Raw genomic sequence first — 17,524 nt, forward strand, 5'->3', positions numbered from 1 at the left:
GACGAGCCAATTCCAGCCTCCTGCTCCGCTCCGGCGCTCGCTCCCCGGGCGGGCGCCCGTGGGGACGGGGACGCGGAGGGGATGTGTGGCCCCCACCGTGATGCCCAGGGTGCTCCGCGGTGCCGGCACTGCCCTCGGCACTGGGTGGGAGAGGAGCCCGAGGGTGCTCGCGGCCAGCTCGTGGCCTCGCTCCGTGTTTAGACTCACTGTCGGTGGACGTAAACACCGGTTCTGCTGAAAAGCGGCCCCTGGCTGAACTCTCCTGCCCAGCCCCTGCGCTGCGCCCCCTCCCCAAACTGTGCCGGGGGAAGAAAATTCCTTCCCCCTGGCGAAAGCGGCGATGGACTTGTTTTATCTCCTGGTGGAGGCTTTGGGGGGGCTCTGGAGGGGCCCGGTGTGCAGGGACAGGCGTGCAAGGGGCTTGCACACCCATCCTCTGAGCCTTCAGCCAGTTCCCTGGGGGGTGACCTGGGGCCCTGGGGAGCTCCTCCGGCGAAACGCATTTCAGGAGCTGGCTGTCGGCATCCGTGATGAAGAAGCAGGGGCTGACAGTGAGTGACGAGGCCGGTGGGGAGCAGCTCAGTGCTTTTCTGAATGGGATGGTACGGTAACAACGTCCTTCCCTATTGCCTGGTGCACGCCCTGGAAAACCAGAGGTTTCTCAGCAGCTTCCCTGAACACTATCTGCCGATTCAGGCAGGCTGCAGGTGAGGAAGGTGCTCGGGTGGCCGAAAAAAGATACCTCCCTGCCTGCTGGCATGGTGCGGGGAGAGGAGAGCTGCCGGGGGGTTAGCAGAGGATGGGGAGCGCTCCCGCTTGCAGGGAGGTACAGAGGTAGAGCCCAACCTTCACTCCCCTTTGATGGGTGACTGCTGCCATCCATCCTTTCGCAGAGCTTGCTGAGGTCGTTTTCAAGCTCCTTTGTCTAAATCCCGCTTGCTTGACCTGTTAGATGATCTATAAGTGTAATAAAATCCGCTCGCGGCAGAGCTCCGGTCGCACTGTGGCCGTATCGATAGCTCTGTGCCTAGTGCCAGGATGCCTACAGCGCTCATTAAAACCCTGCTGTGGTCCCAGCCCTGCTCTCGCAGCACCAGGACACCGGTGGCCGAACGTCCCAGGGGCAGGCAGTGCATCCAGCCCCAGATCCAGCAATCCTGCTCTCTCCCCGCCCCGAACACCAGGCACAGGCGATGCTTTTGGCAGCTCCCCGTGCGGAGCGCGCTCCTCGGCAGCCACCCTCATGAATATTTTAGCTCGGAGAATGAACATTTGTCAAGAAGCATTTACGGAGGCGGCCTGGATGTTTCTTCCCTAGGCGTGCCCGGCTCGCTGCTAATCTGGGGCAGCGCTGGGAGCCCGGGCAGAGCAAACCAGAGCCCGAGCCCTTCCCCGTGCAGCATCGGGGCCGTCGCAGCGAAGCGGGACCGTGGGGAGCAGTCAGCCTCCGTCTTCCCTCTGGGACGGCCGGACCCCGGTACCAAGGCAACCAGCCTGCCATGCGAGATAGACAAATGGTGGTTTTCTTTATTTTCCTTTTTTCTTTTTTTTTTTTTCTTTTTCCCCTCCTGGTTCTTGGCAGAAAGTAAAATGTCCCTTTTGTTTGGTTTCCTCCTCCCCCTGCCCCATCGCCTTTCTTTAAAGGTTGTGCTCCAGATTTCATCAAGGCACGTTGTGTAACGGCTCGGGAGCACGGCGCGGCCGTGGGCCCTGTGCCCACGAGGCCGTGGCACAGCTGGTCCCAGGGTGCTTGACCAGGGGGCTACCTGCTCCGAAAATGTCTTGTGTGCAGGTGCTGAGCGAACCTCCGCTGTCTTTTGGGTCGAGCTCCTACAACGTGCCTGCGTTAGAAATGATGGGGAAAGTATTTGGAGGAACGCAGGCTTGGAGCAGGACCCAGAGCCTGTGATTTCTGACCACATAGGTTTGTAACTTAATTTTGACTCTAAATAATCCTGTGGTTCTGCCTCAGCCTCTCAAAACTGTATGAAACGAGGGTCTCATGCAGGCAAACCCCATGGGCTTACAGCCTCGGCACCCAGCACCTTGTACCCTCTGCCGCAGCACCTGGGTCTCCTCCTTAATGCCTGCTGGCATTGCTTCCACGGGGCTTGTGAGAGGTTCCGATTCTTCCTTCCCCTCCTTTCCACCATTTGTTCCCCCTCCTGTGTTACTCACACACCGGGGGAAGGAGGTAGGGAGCGTTTGGTACCCAGGTTTGCCATTTTGGGGTGCCAGGGCTGGGCAGGGGCTGGCTCCGGGTGGCTCACACAGGACCATCTCTGACCCCAATGAATTCATGAGCAGCGAACAAAGCTGCTTGGATTAACTCCCCGAAGCGCAGAACTGGGGGCGCTTTATTCCTTTCCCCTCGGCTCTGACGTTTCTGGTTTTCAGAGAAGATGGAGCTGCGTCAGGAAATGATTCACAGCTCAGGGGAGGCAGGCGGAGGGGAGGCGGGGAGCGGACGCCTCCAAAAGTCCCCGCGCCTCGTCCCAGCCCGGGGGCTGCCGGCGTTGCGGAGGGCACGGCGCAGCGGGGCCGGCATCCCGGGTACCCGGGGAGGACGGGTTGGAGGAAGCGCGCCCTGTAGGTTTTGCGCTGGTATCGAGGGGGACGCGGCGAACACGTGCGTGTGTAAATATGGATCTGTCATACCCCAGGGAAACAGCGCTGCGATTGTTTCTTGGCGCCGGTTCCTCTGCTGATACTGGCAGCGCGGAGAGCCGCGGCTGCTCATTCGGCGCTGCTTCCCCGCGGCGGCACGCTGCGAGCTGCTCCGCTCCCGCCCGGGCTGCTGCTCGCCCTGCTCGGGTGGGGGCTTCCACCCCTGCCTCGAGTTTTCCCCGTTAAAAGACGCCCCCCCAGGCACTGGATGGGGGTAGCTGTGCCCTCCGTCCCATTGATGGCAACGTGGGGAGGTGCAAAAGCAAGGCCAGTGCCTGGGGACGGGGCTGTCCCCAAGGTGGGACCGGCAGAAGCCCCGTGTCTGCTCCCACCTCACCCCGGTGCAAAGCTTCCCGTGGCCCTGGGGTCGGGCCCAGCACGCACGCGGGCGTTCGACCTTATATCAAAGCGTCTGCTCTTCAGAGGGCTGGGTTGAACTCCCTGCCTTGTTGTTGTTTTGGTGCCTGTGCCGAGCGACACCTCCCTTCTCCTGCGTTTGGTTATTCCCTTCCACTTGCCGGAGCCACGCAGCCCTGCCCTGGCCCGGCAGCAGCCCAGGGCCCCTCTGGGGAGCCCCGCTCGGTTTTTGGGTGCTCCCCAGGGAGCTGCGTCCTCGCCCGGGGTGGGGGGGCCGCGTCTCAGCCGTTGGCTCGTGCTCGTGCGTGCTTCCACCTCGCAGCATTTGCATCTCGCCTGGCTTCAAAGCGCCTGCGTTGGCCGCGAGGAAGGAAATAAAAGAGATGTAAAGGGATTTAAATCCCTCCCGAGCGAGGCCGCTCGTCCGTCAGGTTTCAGCTCCTGCCCAGGGGTGCTGGGGGGCCGGTTTGGCCACGGTGCCTTTCCTCTCCCCAGCTGTGGGTGACGCGGTGCCCGTGCCCGGCACTGCTCGGGGTGCTTTTCCTGGTGTCCCTGCTGTGGGGCTCTAAGTGTGATTTCGGATGGGCACCGATGCAAACACTCGCTGTCACAAGGATGGGTGCGTGGCAAAACCACTTCACAGGACCGGACTGGTGGAGGGGGGAGCCCGAAACTGGCTCCTCTGCTGTGGGCGAGCTCGGGTCGGAGCTGGATGTGAGCCGTGGGGAAGCTGCCCTGAGGTCTGGGAGGGAGGAGAGCAGGCGAGGTTTGCACGGAGCCCTCTCCTGTGCTCAGGTTGGATGTGTCAAATCCGTGCCGGGTACCTGCGGGGCCTCCCGGGGATTTGAGGGGTGCACGAGGCAGCAGGGAGCGAGTCAGCGTCCCGTGGTTCCCATGGGGCTCCCTCGTGGAGCCACCCTCAGCCCCTTTCCCCCCCGTCCTGGCCGTGTTTCCCCATGCACAAAGGCCGTGGGTGGGGAAGGGGTCGGACCCACACGGCCGGCCAGAGTTCATGGTCCTGGAGGCCTTGGCACAGCCAATGGCAAGGGAGACAAAAACGTTTCCAAGACTCCGCTTGGAGCCGGAGAAAGTTTTTCCGTAGGGTTTTTATAGCTACCGGAAAGCGGGGTTTTATTTTTGTTGTCTAAGACAAAAAAAATCCTCTTAGGAGTTGACTTCCCGCGGCAGCGAGCGGGGAGGGCTGCGCTTGAGACGTGTGGGGCTGCGCTTGAGACGTGTGGGGTTGCGCTCGGCTTTTCTCCCCCTTCCCCCTGCGGGGTTTGTGGACGCTGGTGCCGGTTTTTATGAACAAAAAGAGGAGGTTTTGGTGTCCCTGGTGTAAGGCCGGTCCCGTCGGTGTGCCTGCACGGGGGCACCGACACCGCAGCGTCCCCGACAGCTCCCTGCGTGCGATGCTCACGCTCCCTCCTTGGTCTGTTCGGGGGCACAGCTGCAGGGAAAGCTTTCTCCTGGGGGAAGGGGGATATTTCCCACATCCGCACGCGGCTGAACCGGGGGGCTCAGGGGGCTGAACTGAATTTCCTGGGGTCACAGGCTGGGGCCGTCACAGCTCTCCCCGCTCGCCTCTTCTTTGCACGCCGCAGGCTGTTTTGGAGGTGGTTCGCTGGCAGGGGAGCCTGTTTCCGTGGGAGAAATCTTACCAGCGCCTGCCAAAAAGCCATCTCCCTGTTGGCCTGGCCATCTGGAGGGCGAGAGGAGGCTTTGCTGGGGCGAGGAGATGGTGTCAGGTGCTCCTTCGGTGCCATCTGCAACTCGGAGAGGTCCCTGCCCAGCTCCTTTATGCCCCAGGTGCGGGTTTGTGCCAGCCCCCAGTGAGCTGGGATGCCGGGGGGGACCCCAGTGTCACCGTGCCCTGCCGGCAGGACACACAGCAGGCTGGGGATGGGGACGACGGGGATGTGGCATCGCCCCTGTAATCGGATGAGCCGGTGCCGCTCCAGATGGACCCGTCAGCTCTCGTCAGCGCTGACACCTCTCCGGGTCCCTCCGCGTCCCCGCGGAGCAGGGGGACCAGGAGGTGACACCGTGCTTGCGGAGCCTGTCGGGTAAGCGGGGTCCCTGCCACGCCGCTGCCCTGCAGGGCACGACGGGCACGCGGGGGGCTGCCCGGGGGAGATGATGCCGGCAAACCCCACATTTCATTTATGTTAATGGGAAAAACCCGCTGCGCGCGTGTGCGCGCCCGTGGCCCGGCTGGCTGCTGGCCCAGCCCGAAGGAAAAGCAGATTCGCCCCCTCTTCCCCTCCCCGCTCCCCCCGGCTCGGCCTCTTCCAGCGAAGGTCAGGCCCGGAGCAGTGCGGGTACGTGGCGGGGAGCATCGCAGTGCCTGTGCCACCCCTTCTGTCCCCTTTGGGCAGCCCCTGGAAGTGATCGCATTGTGCTGGCGTTGGGCTTGCAGCCCTGGGGCCGAGAAAGGAGCATCCCCTGGGCAAGGGAGAGGGCGTCAGGGTGGAAATAGCGCTCTGAGGTATCACACGGTCCCTGGGATGAGCAGTTGTGCATCGTCAGTCGCTGCAAACCCAAACCGGGCCGCTCGGTGCCTTGTGTTGGTGTCCCCGTGCTGCACGGGGCAGTGATCCTGCCCTGGCTGTTCGGCACAGGAGAAGTGGTGTCCTGCTGGCAGAAGTCCTGGGCCTTCTGCTCCGCGTCCCCTGGCGTGCAGCACGGGGCTTTGCCATGTACCAGCGTGGTGCAGGACGGCTCCGAGCGCTCGTGGGCAGAGCACCGGGGTGCGCAGGGAGTTGGTGGCTACCAGGAGAGGTTTAGGGCGAGCGCTGTGCCCATCTGCCCCTCTCTCCTTACGCGTTCTCCTTTCTCCTTCCCCTTGCAGCCCACGACCCTCCCGCAGGGCACCATCAACATGAACCAGTGCACGGACGTGGTGGACGGGGAGAGCCGGACGGGGCAGAAATTCTCCTTGTGCATCCTGACGCCGGAGAAGGAGCACTTCATCCGGGCTGAGAACAAGGAGATCATCAGCGGGTGAGCGCAGCCCCTGCCCGCGGGGCTCTTCAGCGGGGAGGAAGAGGAGGGCAGGGAGCACAGCCCGATGCTTTGGATGCGCCAGCGGGGACCACCCCAGGGCTGTAATTGCTGCCTCGGGGACTGCCTCGGTGTCGGATGGTGACCGGGAAACATCCTCTTCCCGCTCCTTCCCGTCCTTCCCGAGGCACGGCACCTCCTCCGTGCTTCCCAGCCTGGCACCGCCGGAGCTGGTGCTTCCTGCTGAACGGATTTATATTTCCAAGCGCCTCTGTGGGTTGCGCCTCCCCCGTTTTAGTACGTAGCGGTTGAAATAGGCACCTTCCTGCCAAGAGCTTGGGATTTTGATCAGATGTGTGTTTTCATGGGTCAAGACTGCCCTGCCCTACCAAGACCGGTGGGCACGGGTGACTCCGGCTCCGCGCGCGGCGTGCGGCAGCGGGGGGCTGCGGGGCCAGGGGACGAAGACACGAGGGGAGCGTGGCACAGGGGCGCTGGCACGGCGGTGCCGGCTCCTCTCCTCCAGCCGAGGCAGGCACTATGGTTTGTGCCCCCAAACCTGGCACACCCCCGGCTCTCTTCTCCCTCTCCCCACGCTCCTGTTCGCAGCTCAGCCTTTGTTCCCGGCCCTGCCAGCGGCGCGAGGGGAGAGGCATTGCAGAGCAAGGTGGGGCTGATTTATTGTTCGCTGGCCCCAGCGCTGGATTTCGAAGCAGCGCGTTTGCTCCTGACTGCAAGCATTAATCATCCCGGAGCAGTCCCGCTCTGGGCCCGAGCCAGGCGGGTTTCATTTGCAGTTGCAGCACGACAGGAAGATTTCCCCGGCTCGGGGAGAATTTGTTTTACGTTTGTTGCATGCTTCTGGCATTTATTGCTTAACCAAAACCCACTTGATGTGGTCATCTCAAAGCGCTTTACAGCAGCAGCGTGCGAAGTGGGAGGAATAGGAGGGCAAAGCACGGAAATCTGAAGCCCAAGCCTTTTCCAGCGGTCTGCGGATCCTCTCCGAGTTCACGGGGATGTAGGGGCAGCCCGTGGAAAGGCATGGGAGGGTGCCCCGAACGAGAGACTTGTGCACGAGATGGGCTTCTCAATGCCAAGTTCATGCTGCTCTTTCTTAGACAAAAGCTCATTGTGTGCTGCCTTTAGCGCCTCTGAAGGGAGAGGGTCCTGCCAGAGGCTGTGTCCCTCCCCTGGCTCGGCAGCTCTCGGCTGGCTTTTAGGATCCTTGAATCCCTGCCCGGTGCCACCCTTGCCCACGACCTCTCTCTCGCAGTGAGTGGTGTGGAGCCGAAGCACCCTGGAGCTGTTCCCCGTCCCTCCTTCCCTCCTGGCCTGCCTCGTGAGTTGCTTTTCCCCCAGGCACTGGCCGGGATGTTTTTGGGGCACCGTGGTACCCCCCGACCAGCTTGTTGAGGCTGAGCTCCTCTGCGTGCGAGAGGAGGGAACATTTATGGCCAGCTCGGGGGAACATTTATGGCCAGGTTACCAGCCCCTGGACATGGTGGGTTTGGGGCGAGCGCTGCCGCTCCCCGGCTCTGTCTCCGGAGGGAGCGAGCCCTTGGCTTGCAGGCAGCCTGTCCCTGAGGCGGATGGGGCCGTGTCTGCGTGACCTGGTCAGAGCCCCCCCCCCCAGCAGGAGCAGCTTTGGGGTCTGCAGCACCAAGCGGTGCCCCGTGGGAAGCTGCCCTGCACCCCGAGCGCTGCCATCCCTGTGGCACGGACCTCACCCACTGCTTGTTCTTCACCCACAGGTGGCTGGAGATGCTGATAGTGTACCCCAGGACGAACAAGCAGAACCAGAAGAAGAAGAGGAAGGTAGAGCCCCCAACTCCTCAGGTAACCCCGGGGGGGACACACTGTGGCTTGGGACCACGGCTCTGAGCACCGACACCCCCCCAAAACCATCGGGGTGGCCGCGGTCTCCTGGCCCCAGCCCTGCACGTGCCGTCCCAAATCCACGAGGTCCCGGGGCGGGGGGCAGGAGAGGTGCCGGCCGCTCGCAGGCCTCTTCGGCAGAAGCAGGACGAAATTCCAGCGGGCTCCGGTTACCCCCTTGGAGATGACCCCGGAGATAATGGGAACGAAAGGAAAATAGTAAAGGCCAGGGCCGGGCTGGGAGCTCCGGGGGCCGGAGCTGCGCTCTCCAGGGACCCGGCGATGGCTTCGCCTTCACTTTGACTATAAATGGTAAAAACCGGGGCCGGCCGTGACTCACTCGTTCCTGCCGGGCTCCCACGTGGCCGGACTGGGGGAGAATCCCACAGATTGGGAACGTGACCCCGAGGCCGAGCTCGTCCCTCGCCGGGGCTGAAAACAGACCTCCGGGTGAGCGTCCTGCTGCCGCGGGGACCGGCTGGGAGGGCTCCTCCAGCTGAGCCAGGCTGAGGGTCCCAGGGAGGGAAAGTCACTTTGGGGTTCCCCTGAACCCCAGTTTTCCAGTCCCCTTCCCTGCAATGATGTCCCCAGGATGGTGCAAAGGAGGCTGTGGGTGTCTCGTTTGCATCAGGTTTCCACCACTCCACTGACTCTAATCCACGGGGACCAAAAAAAAATTAGTAACGGGGCAAGATGATGCTTTTTTTGCACGCCCTGCTGGAAATCCGAGCTGCCCCCTGCAAAGGGATGGGGTCAGCACGGCCTCCCGAGCACCAGCGATGCTGCGGGGGAGATGCCACCTCCCGTGGCCAAGAGCTGGCACGTTACAAGTGCCTGGCCTCCATCCCGGGGGGGGGGGCTGTGCTGCGTTTGGGGCACCCCAACAAGCTGTCACAGCAGGGCAGGGCACGCAGCCTGCCATGGAGCTCGGCGCAGCCCTAAACCCAGGCTGGGTTTGGGAAGGGGGACGGGGAAGGGGGAGGAGGAGAAAGGGGCGAGGAGCCAGCAAAACATCATTCTGGGTTACATTTTATCGCCATGGCAACTTCTTGGAAACCTTACAGGATCCGAGCTGCCGAGCACCAAATAAGGGAAGCGGCCGCGGGGAGGACGCTGGCTCCCCACGCACGCGGCCGTGCTCCCCAGGTGCTTGGGGACAGGGTGAGCGAGGAGCCCGGTGGCGCTTTTCCCCCCTTGGTTTGGGGCACGGCATCTTGTGGGAGTTTTTGCTCGTCCGGGGGGGTTCAGGGTTCTGTGCCCCAAGCCCTGTCCCTCTTGCTGCCCTCTTTCCGCCCTCTCCATCAGGGCATTCCAGCCCCGCAACAGCACTGGTAATACTGGAAGAAAGGTGAAATTCACTTCGCAAATCCAGCCTCCGCATGGGGCTCTCCTCCGGCTGGGTGCTGTGCTGCTTCAGGCACCCACGGGCAACCCGCAAAGCCAGAAGGGAAAACGCACAAGCGCCTTTGCTCTGTCCCCCAAATGGTGCCAGTGCAGGCAGCCGGATGGTGCTGGGGAGAGAACCAGCACCACGTCCCCCTCTGTGAAGTGGCCTCTCCTGGAGCTGGCTGCCGTGCAGCTCCCGCTCCGTGTGCCGGTGGGGAAAGGCTGGTTTCTTTCTAAAGACGGCCGCACGCTAATCCGGCGGCGGATCATGTCTGAGAGCCACTCGGGGCGTGATGGACGCCTTCGTGATTTAAAAAAAAAAAAAAGAAAAAAAAGAAAAAGGATATTTCTGCTTTTTCTCACTCCCGTGTGGTTTTCCTCCTCCCTGTTTCAGCAGGGCTCGGCTGCACCTGGGCGCTCCCGGGGCCTCAGGACCATTTTCAGCTCGCCCCATCGTTTTACATTCCCCCCCCCTGCAAAAACGCCGGGGTGGGAGCCATGCAAGCGAAGCTAAGAACGTTGCTCCAAGAGCTGCTCTTTGGGCAGGGGTCGCTAGATGCAATCCCGGAGGTGTTTTCACCTTTGCTTTGCAAGCAGCTTGAGGGCTTAGGAGAAATTAAGTTCCTCTTGCAGTTTGCCCCGGCAGCGTGGTGCAGGCGGAGGGAGAGAGCGCGCTGCCGTGTCTGACTGCTCTCTGTTCCTGGGGAGTGGAGGCGTTATCTGGGGCTGAAATCTGGGATTTGAGGTGCCCTCTGTTTCAGGACTGGTTTGCGCTCGGGTGCACGAGGCTCGTACAAGGAGAGCGTGCCGAAAGGTCAGTGCAGCTGGAGGTTGGTTTTGATGACGTTGGTGCTCGCTCGTTTTGTGAGCCGTTCGTTCTGAGTGGCAAAGGGTTAACCGCTCTGCTTGTTTATAGGCCGCTTTTTGGCCCTCGTTTCTGTGTTTAAATACGTATCTACAGATAATGATATGGGGGGTGGATGGAAGGAATATATAAAAATATATATTCGAAGCTGGCACTTGGCTTCGGGCTTTGGATCAATGAATCAGAGAGTGGCAGAGGCTGGAGGGGACCTCGGAGCTCGTCCGGTTGCCCTCTGGATCGTTTACCTCCGACGTCGCATTCCTTTAGGATGAAATTTCCGAGGGGATTTTTTTAAAAATAGGGGTCATTTGTGGCTCGTGGAGCTGGTGCCTGTGCACAGATGCAGGAGCTGGTCCCTGCGAGGTGCCCGCAGCATCTCTGCCTGGAGGCACAGCGCTAAAACCCACCGGGGGCTCTGCCGACCAGCAGGGAGGTGATGATTTTATGCTGCTTGCAGCCCCTGCGAGCACTCGTGTCCCCCTGGCTCCCAGCTCGGTGCTCCCACACTCCTGGGTTTCCCCCCGGTGTGATGAAAGGGAACAAACAGCCGGGAAACTTTCTGCAACCCGGGGACCGCGGAGGGAGGGTTAATTGTCATTGATTTATTGATGGCTTTGAGGAAAATAATCCGGTAACGCAGAAGCTTAATACGACAACAGCAAAACATCTGCTAACGAACAAAGCCAAACCCTAAACGAGTTGAAAGCTGCTGCCTCTCCTGGGGCATGGATCGAACCTGGGCTGCCGTGGCCGTGGTCGCAGGGAGCCGCCGGCACGGGCTGCTGCGGGCACCCACACCGGAATGGCATCGTCGTCCGAGCCCCTCCTGGCCCGCGATGCTTTTAAATTGATGGCTATTGTTTTAAAATAACTTAAAGCTCAATGCAGTGCCATATTTCCCTTTTGAAAAGAAGCGTCCTTTTACGTAGCCAAAGCACCCGGGAGGAATACAGCGCTGGATGGTTTCTATGCTTTTTATCAATGGCCCATAACAAACCAGTTGTGACAAATTAACAATGCAGCTGCTCGTGGCAGAGAATTAATTTTCTTCCCCATCCAATATCCTTTAGCTTGATTTCTGTTTTTTTTTTTTTTTTTTTTTTGTTTTTTTTTTTTTTGTTTTTTGTTTTTTTTTTGTTTTTTTTTTTGACGTTGCTTATAACACTGAGCAAATTCAGTCCTGGCAAATGGGACCTGGGAGAGAAGCCCGGTGCTGCTGTGTGCTGCTGAAGGCAGCAACTGCCCGGGAGCCAGCCACAGAAGGACCAGGGGCATGCGGGGGGGAAATGGGGGATGCTGTGCCGTATGTCCTTCAATTACCGAGGGTACAAACGGGGAGGGAAAGGGCAGAGACCAAAAGCACTGAGGGCTTTTGGAGAAAGCTGCTGTGTTGGCGCTTAAGTGAGGTTGCACAGGTCCCCGAGCAGGACAGGACCCTCGCTTGGGGTGGGCTGGATGAGCTCAGAGCATCCCCGACACGTAGCGAGGTGACTTCTCCCAGGAGTTCCGTGTTGGTGGCCGCAGCATCCCGCGTGCCGCCCCGGGAGGGGCAGTTCCTATCCAGTTCCTGTCCGAGAACAAAGCCGGCGAGCCCCTCCGCTGCTCCAGCACACGGCCAAAGGTTTCCTTCGTTTGTCGGCTCGCCTGTGCTTTGGAGCCTTTTCCAGCCGCACACGTGGGAAGGTGCGGCCGGTTTCAGGAGCCCTCCCCGGGGAGGGACGGCGAAGGACGTTTCCTCTCTCGCTGCGAGAGCCTCGGTTGTCGCTTTGGCAGAGGAAGTCCTGGCCTGGCCCCCCGCCGCGCTGCCGTGGGGCTGGGCTTCCCCCTCGGGAGGGTGGCGGTGGCAGGGGGCCGAGCGGCCCCGTCCTGTCCCCGTCGTGTCACGTCGTGTATTGCGGGCAGCGCCGCATAGGGACCACGGGTGCAGAGCCAGTGTGAACCCCTCTAACCCCGTTGTGCCCCCGTTCTCTTTAGGAGCCCGGTCCTGCTAAGATGGCCGTGACCAGCAGCAGCATCCCCAGCGCGGAGAAGGTCCCTGCCACCAAGTCCACGCTTTGGCAGGAAGAAATGAGGGGCAAAGACCAAGCGGACGGGGGCAGCGGCATCAGCCCGGCGCAGAGCCCGGTGCAAGGGCAGGCGGGGGCTGCCAGCTCCCTGAAGGATCCCGTGTTGGACAGCAAAGAAGGTGAGGGCCAGGCTGGGTGACCTGCGTGTCCTCGCACCCCTGTGTCACAGCACCGGGCAGGGGGAGGACAGGGAGCTGATGCTGCAGAAGCTGATGCCTGTGTTTTTGGGAAAGCGCTGGTTTTTGGAAGCACTTCGGTGCTGGGAAGGTGCCGGAGCCCTGGCACAGGCTGCCCGGAGGTTGTGGAGATCCTTGGGGATCTTCAAAAGCAGCCTGGACGTGGTGCTGGGCAGCCTGCTCCGGGTGGCCCTGCTGGGGCAGGGTTGGAGCAGGGGGACCCAGAGATCCCTGCCAGCCTCAGCCCTTCTGGGATTCCGGGATTGTGAGGCCGGGATCGTGTCCCGTCGGTGTGGGCGTGCTCTACGCGAAGCTCACCAAGACGAAGCTTGAACATCTGAATGCTGGCACCTGGCTGTTAGGTGCTGCCTGGCCTCGTGCTGGGAGGAAAATGAGGGGGAAAAGTGCCTTTTATAGCACCTCTGCCACCGCCCCGGGGGAACCCACGGGGTGTGGGGGCCGCGCTGGCTCAGCCCGGCCACTGGGGCTGCCAAGCCCTGAGCACCGCTTCCTCATCCGGCCCCTGCACCAGGGCCGCTGTTTATATTTGGGCTCCCTGATTAGGCCGGGGAAGGCGCCCAGGGCCACGGCATTGTTCTCCCTGAAACAATAAGGGCTGGGGATTTTTCCTGCCCCGGGCTGAGGAGAAGTTTCCTTTATCTGCACGATGGGAGCGGGAGCGAGCGGGAGCGAGCGACGGGAGCGGGAGCGAGCGACGGGGCTGCCTTCCTCCCTCCTGCGCCCCGGGGCGAGGAGCCGTGCGTCCATCATGTTTGCCTTGGAGCTGGGGCTGCTGCTTGGAGGGACAGAGGTGGAAATGGCTGTAGGCATTCACACAAAACTTCCCCAGAAAAGAAGTTTCTCTGCTTATATACAGCCTGCTTGGTTTCTTTGAAGCAAAAAGCATGCACAAGTGTGAGAATTCACACCTTTCCTGTGGCTTTTAATGGGGCAGAGTGTGAATGTGCACGCTGTCCCCTCCTGGTGACACTGTCCGTGCCACCCTGCACAGCACTGGGACCCCACAAGCCCTTGGGGTCTCCTGTGTCCCCAGGATCCCCTGCTCCCTTCAGAGCATCTCCCCTTCCACGTGGGCCGGAAGGGTGGTTAGTGGTCAGGGTGGGAGAGCCCAGGGTGCCGAGGGACTCAGCGTGGGACTGGGGACCAGACTGTCCCTGCTCTCGTTTCCTGCGCTGTTCCTGCCTGGAATCGGGGCAGTTTTTGGTAAAAGCAGAGCTCAGGCTTGAAACCAAACCGCCTTTTCTGTCCCTTAGATGAGAGCTCCATGAACGGAGACCGGATAGACTGTGGGCGGAAGACACGTGTCGAGAGCGGTTACTTCTCCTTGGAGAAGACCAAGCAAGACTCGAAGCTGGAAGAGCAGCAGCTGCCGCCCCCACCGAGCCCTCCCAGCCCCAGCACCCCGAACAACAGGTACAGTTATCCCAAATCGCCCTCGCAGGAGCATGCCCAGCCCTTTCCTTCCCCAGGTACCCGATCAGGCGACCGAATGATTCACAGCTTCTCTCTGAACTCCTTGGACTCGAAGAGCAGTTGCCCCATGCACAAGGACTCCAGCAGCAGAGATGTAGGAAGGGGAGCTGAAAAATCGGGGCGTCCCCTTTCTTTTAAAGCCAGCCGGCAGTACACCACCCTGGCCGACGTTCCCAAGGCCATTAGGATCAGTAATCGTGAGGCCTTCCAGGTGGAGAGGAAGCGGCTAGAGCGGAGAACCCGGGCGCGTAGCCCTGGGAGAGAAGAAGTGGCCCGGCTCTTTGGCAATGAGCGAAGGTAAGGGACGGGGGGCTCGCCTCCTCCTTGCATGCTTGCAGCGTCCACAAGTTTGGGTCTCACCCTCCCTGCCACAGCCCCGGACTCAACGTGAAGCCCCTTTGCCTTGCAGCACTCGTGGGTTTCAGGGCACCCTCTCCGTCCCCTCCCCGGCACGGCACAGGCGGGCAGCTGGCACCATGAATTAGGTTAGCTCTCCAAACGGCGTTAGAGCCGGGTGCGTTACGCAACTGCCTAATGAGCTGAGCGAGGTTTCAGAATGTCACGGCAGTAATCTGGGAGAGGGGAGCCGGGCGCAGCTGGCTGCAAAACGGCTTAGTGCGGACGAGGGCGGGAAGGGCGTCAGCGGGCGCGCGGGCACGGCGCAGGCGCGCTCGGCTCTCCCCGGGCGAGGCGAGGGACGGGCTTGGCTCGCCCTGGGAGAGACGCTTTTGCGCAACGAGGGCAGCAGAGCAAACCAGGAGACGGGCCCCGGGCGAGAGGGCTATCTGCCAGTCTGATTTTCTTGCCCTGATTTTCCTCTGGGCACGTTCTCTCTCAGCGTGGTTTCAGCAGCGCTGCTAGCTCGTTTCTTCACAGCCCTAAAGGATTGTTTTCCAGCCTGGCACCTGGGAGCTGGGGGCGGCTGTGGGAGCATGGCTCTGCGCCCATGCCAGGTTCAGCAGCAGGATCCTGCCCCTACCGGACCCATCCCGGCAGCACACGCAGCGGGGGATGGAGGAGCAGGGCACGGGGTCTGGCTTTCTCCCTGCCTCGGGAGTCCAGTCCCCTGGGGATGGAGGAGAGGGATGCCATGGGGGTCCCCTGGCCACCCCGGCTGGGGACAGGGCTGGAGAGAAGCTGGTAGCTGCTGCTTGGCAAAGCTGCACGGCGTTGGTCCAGGCACGGGTGGCATTGGATCCCTGCTAGGTTGCTTACACGGGGCACCCCGGGGAGCTGGGATGTGCCAGCCGAGGGCAGAGAGGAGCAGAGATGTGCATGCAGATAGCAGGGACCAGGGGAGGACACAGCTGCCACGGACTGCTCGTTTGTAATGTCAGCCCCACTTGTTTCCTACTGGCAGGTGCCTTTTCCCAGGGAAGGGCTGTTTGTCCCAGCCCAGCTGGGCTCCTGGGGCTGCGAGCAGGATTTGATTGCTGTATCAGAGTGGGCAAAATTTCTCCTGTTTAGCAGAGCCGTGCCAGTGCAGGGAGAGGAGCAGGCACCGGGGTCCTGTGCACACGGGGCTGAGCCCAGTCCAGCGCAGGGCGCAGCGTTTTTGGGGCGATGGCAGCACCGGAGGGCTTGGATGCGTTTGGCACCTGTATTCCGGGTGGAGTCGGCAGGGCACGGAGAGGCAGTTTGTTGTTGCACCAGAGAGCTCCCATTTGCCCAGCTCAGCTTGGCTTGGCTGCTTTTTAAATTTGAGTTTCCTCAGTCCACATACTCCTATCCTTTTTTTTTTTTTTTTTTTTTCTCCCCTCCAAATTCAGGCCACGCTTTTTGAGGTTGAGCAAATACGATAACTCACTTCCGTGCTTTCAGGGTCAGCTTCTCCCCCCGGCTTTAACACCATTTCTAACCCTCCTCCTCAGTAACCCACTAACCCGTCTGGGAGCGTTTGCCTGAACTCACTTTGCCCACACGCGAACCCCACAGGCGCCAGCCGGGCATCGTTCAGATTTGCCTCTCGTCTCAGGGCAGCCCAGCTGGCTCGCTCCGATTCTGCTGGTATTTTTGGCCCTTCCTCCCATTTTCTGTTAACCCACGGTAAATCAGCGCGTGATTCCAGCTCCGGCTGGAAAAGAATTCAGTTAGATGCCTGGCACTCCATCCCGAGAGGCACACCTGCGGTCGTAGCTCCAGCTAAAGCTGCTTTTCGGGCTTCTTGCCCTGGTTCCCTATAGTAAAAGATATTACGTGACTTACGCCCATGACTGTGCTGGAAATTTTCCGTGCCGACCATTTATACCCGGCGTTTACTCCACGCCCCGTGCAGACGTCTGAGCTCGCAGCCGCTTGTGAAACATGACTCAGAAGCCAGCCCCGAGCAGGAGATAATCTCTCTCCATCATTTTGGCGCGTGGCGAAGCGGCAGAGTGCGAGTTCCCTCTGCTGGCACACACAGCCCGGGGCTGCCGGCCCCACAGCTCCGCAGCCCAGAAGGGGCGAGCCGTGTCCCCGCTCTCCCATCCCAGCCAGGACCCCCCAGGCAGGATGAGTCCGTTTCCAGGCAGCTCTTTGGAAACCCCAAAGATGAGTCTCCAAGCCCGTTTTGCAGACAAAAAGGGGCTGCAGCAGCTGCAAGCCAAATCCCACAGCCTCGGTTGCAGGTCCCCGTGTCCCAGCAGAGCTCTGCTGTTGCAGGGCTAAATCCTGGTGCATCTCAGGAGGGTGCCAGCACCGTTGGGAGGGACATCACCATCAGATGGGGTGTTCTTGGGGTGCAGAGACCCGGAGCCCCGTCCTTCGCCAGGCTCTTTCTTTGGCCTTTCTTGCACGCTTCTCGGGCTGCAGCTTTTCCTTTTGACCCCACGTTCTGCTTGCGCTGGCAAGAGTCTGCTGTGGCCTTTGTCGGAGCATAGGCAGGGGGCTGAGGAGGATTTCTAGCCTCAGTAAGTTGCGGAGCCACTTTTCTTTCTCAAATTCCTTCTCTGGAGCTTCTTGAGATGTGAGGCTGTGCTCTGAATGCTGCTGCCACGGCACGGAGAGGACTGCCTGCTCTCCCAGGAACGGTCTCTTTTTCTTTTAAACCTATCCTCTTCCTTTTTGTGTACCTTTTGGGGAAATTCCTCTTCCTTTTCCTGACGCTCGCTGTCCCTCTTGCTGCTAAACAATGAATGAATCCAATAAAAGTAAGCCCCTTCTTCCAATCAAAGCCAAATATCTGCAATGATAGCTCGTGTCGGTGCTTGGAGCTCTCCTCCCCAGCGCGCACACCCCTCCACCTAACAGCCGACACCTGCAGCTCGGGTTTGGTGGCCTGGAAAAGATTAACAGCCTGCATGGAAGAACTCCTTGGGACCAGCTTTGTAGTGTAGAAAGCACTAAATGGCACCGCAGCTTTTCCAGCGCTTCGTACCGCCGCTGTTTTGCCAACGCAGAGCTGCGCTCGCAGGGACCAGCTCTCCGCAGCCAGCACGGGATGAAAGGCGAGCCCAGCCCCTCCCGGCCCCCCCAGGACCTCTCGCAGTAACCTCTGAAACTGTCGAGCTAATGGGGGAAACGATTCTTTCCTGTAATCCGAAGGATATTAACCCTTGGGGCTGTGATTTGGTTGCCGTGATTTTTTTTTTTTCTCCTCCCTTTTCGGTGACGATTTACTGGAATGATTTTGATTTTGTTTTGTATGTAGA

At 60.7% G+C, this 17,524-nt stretch overlaps 1 protein-coding gene across 11 annotated transcripts in view; it reads left to right on the forward strand.

Annotated features, from left to right (window-relative positions):
• Positions 1-17,524, forward strand: part of LOC121078569 (myosin phosphatase Rho interacting protein) — a 70,675-nt gene that overhangs the window by 22,304 nt on the left and 30,847 nt on the right. For 6 of the 11 annotated variants that reach the window (XM_040574886.1, XM_040574885.1, XM_040574883.1 and 3 more), the window contains exons 4-8: positions 5,876-6,027; positions 7,782-7,866; positions 12,131-12,341; positions 13,673-13,832; positions 13,920-14,189. In XM_040574886.1, coding sequence (XP_040430820.1) covers positions 5,876-6,027; positions 7,782-7,866; positions 12,131-12,341; positions 13,673-13,832; positions 13,920-14,189 — 878 coding nt within the window. Of the gene's footprint in view, positions 1-5,875; positions 6,028-7,781; positions 7,867-12,130; positions 12,342-13,672; positions 14,190-17,524 lie in introns of all 11 variants that reach the window. The other 5 variants (XM_040574891.1, XM_040574893.1, XM_040574892.1 and 2 more) reach the window with 3 other exon arrangements.

This window comes from Cygnus olor, chromosome 15 (assembly GCF_009769625.2).
Source record: "Cygnus olor isolate bCygOlo1 chromosome 15, bCygOlo1.pri.v2, whole genome shotgun sequence".
In the NCBI taxonomy this organism is placed as follows: Eukaryota; Metazoa; Chordata; class Aves; order Anseriformes; family Anatidae; genus Cygnus; species Cygnus olor.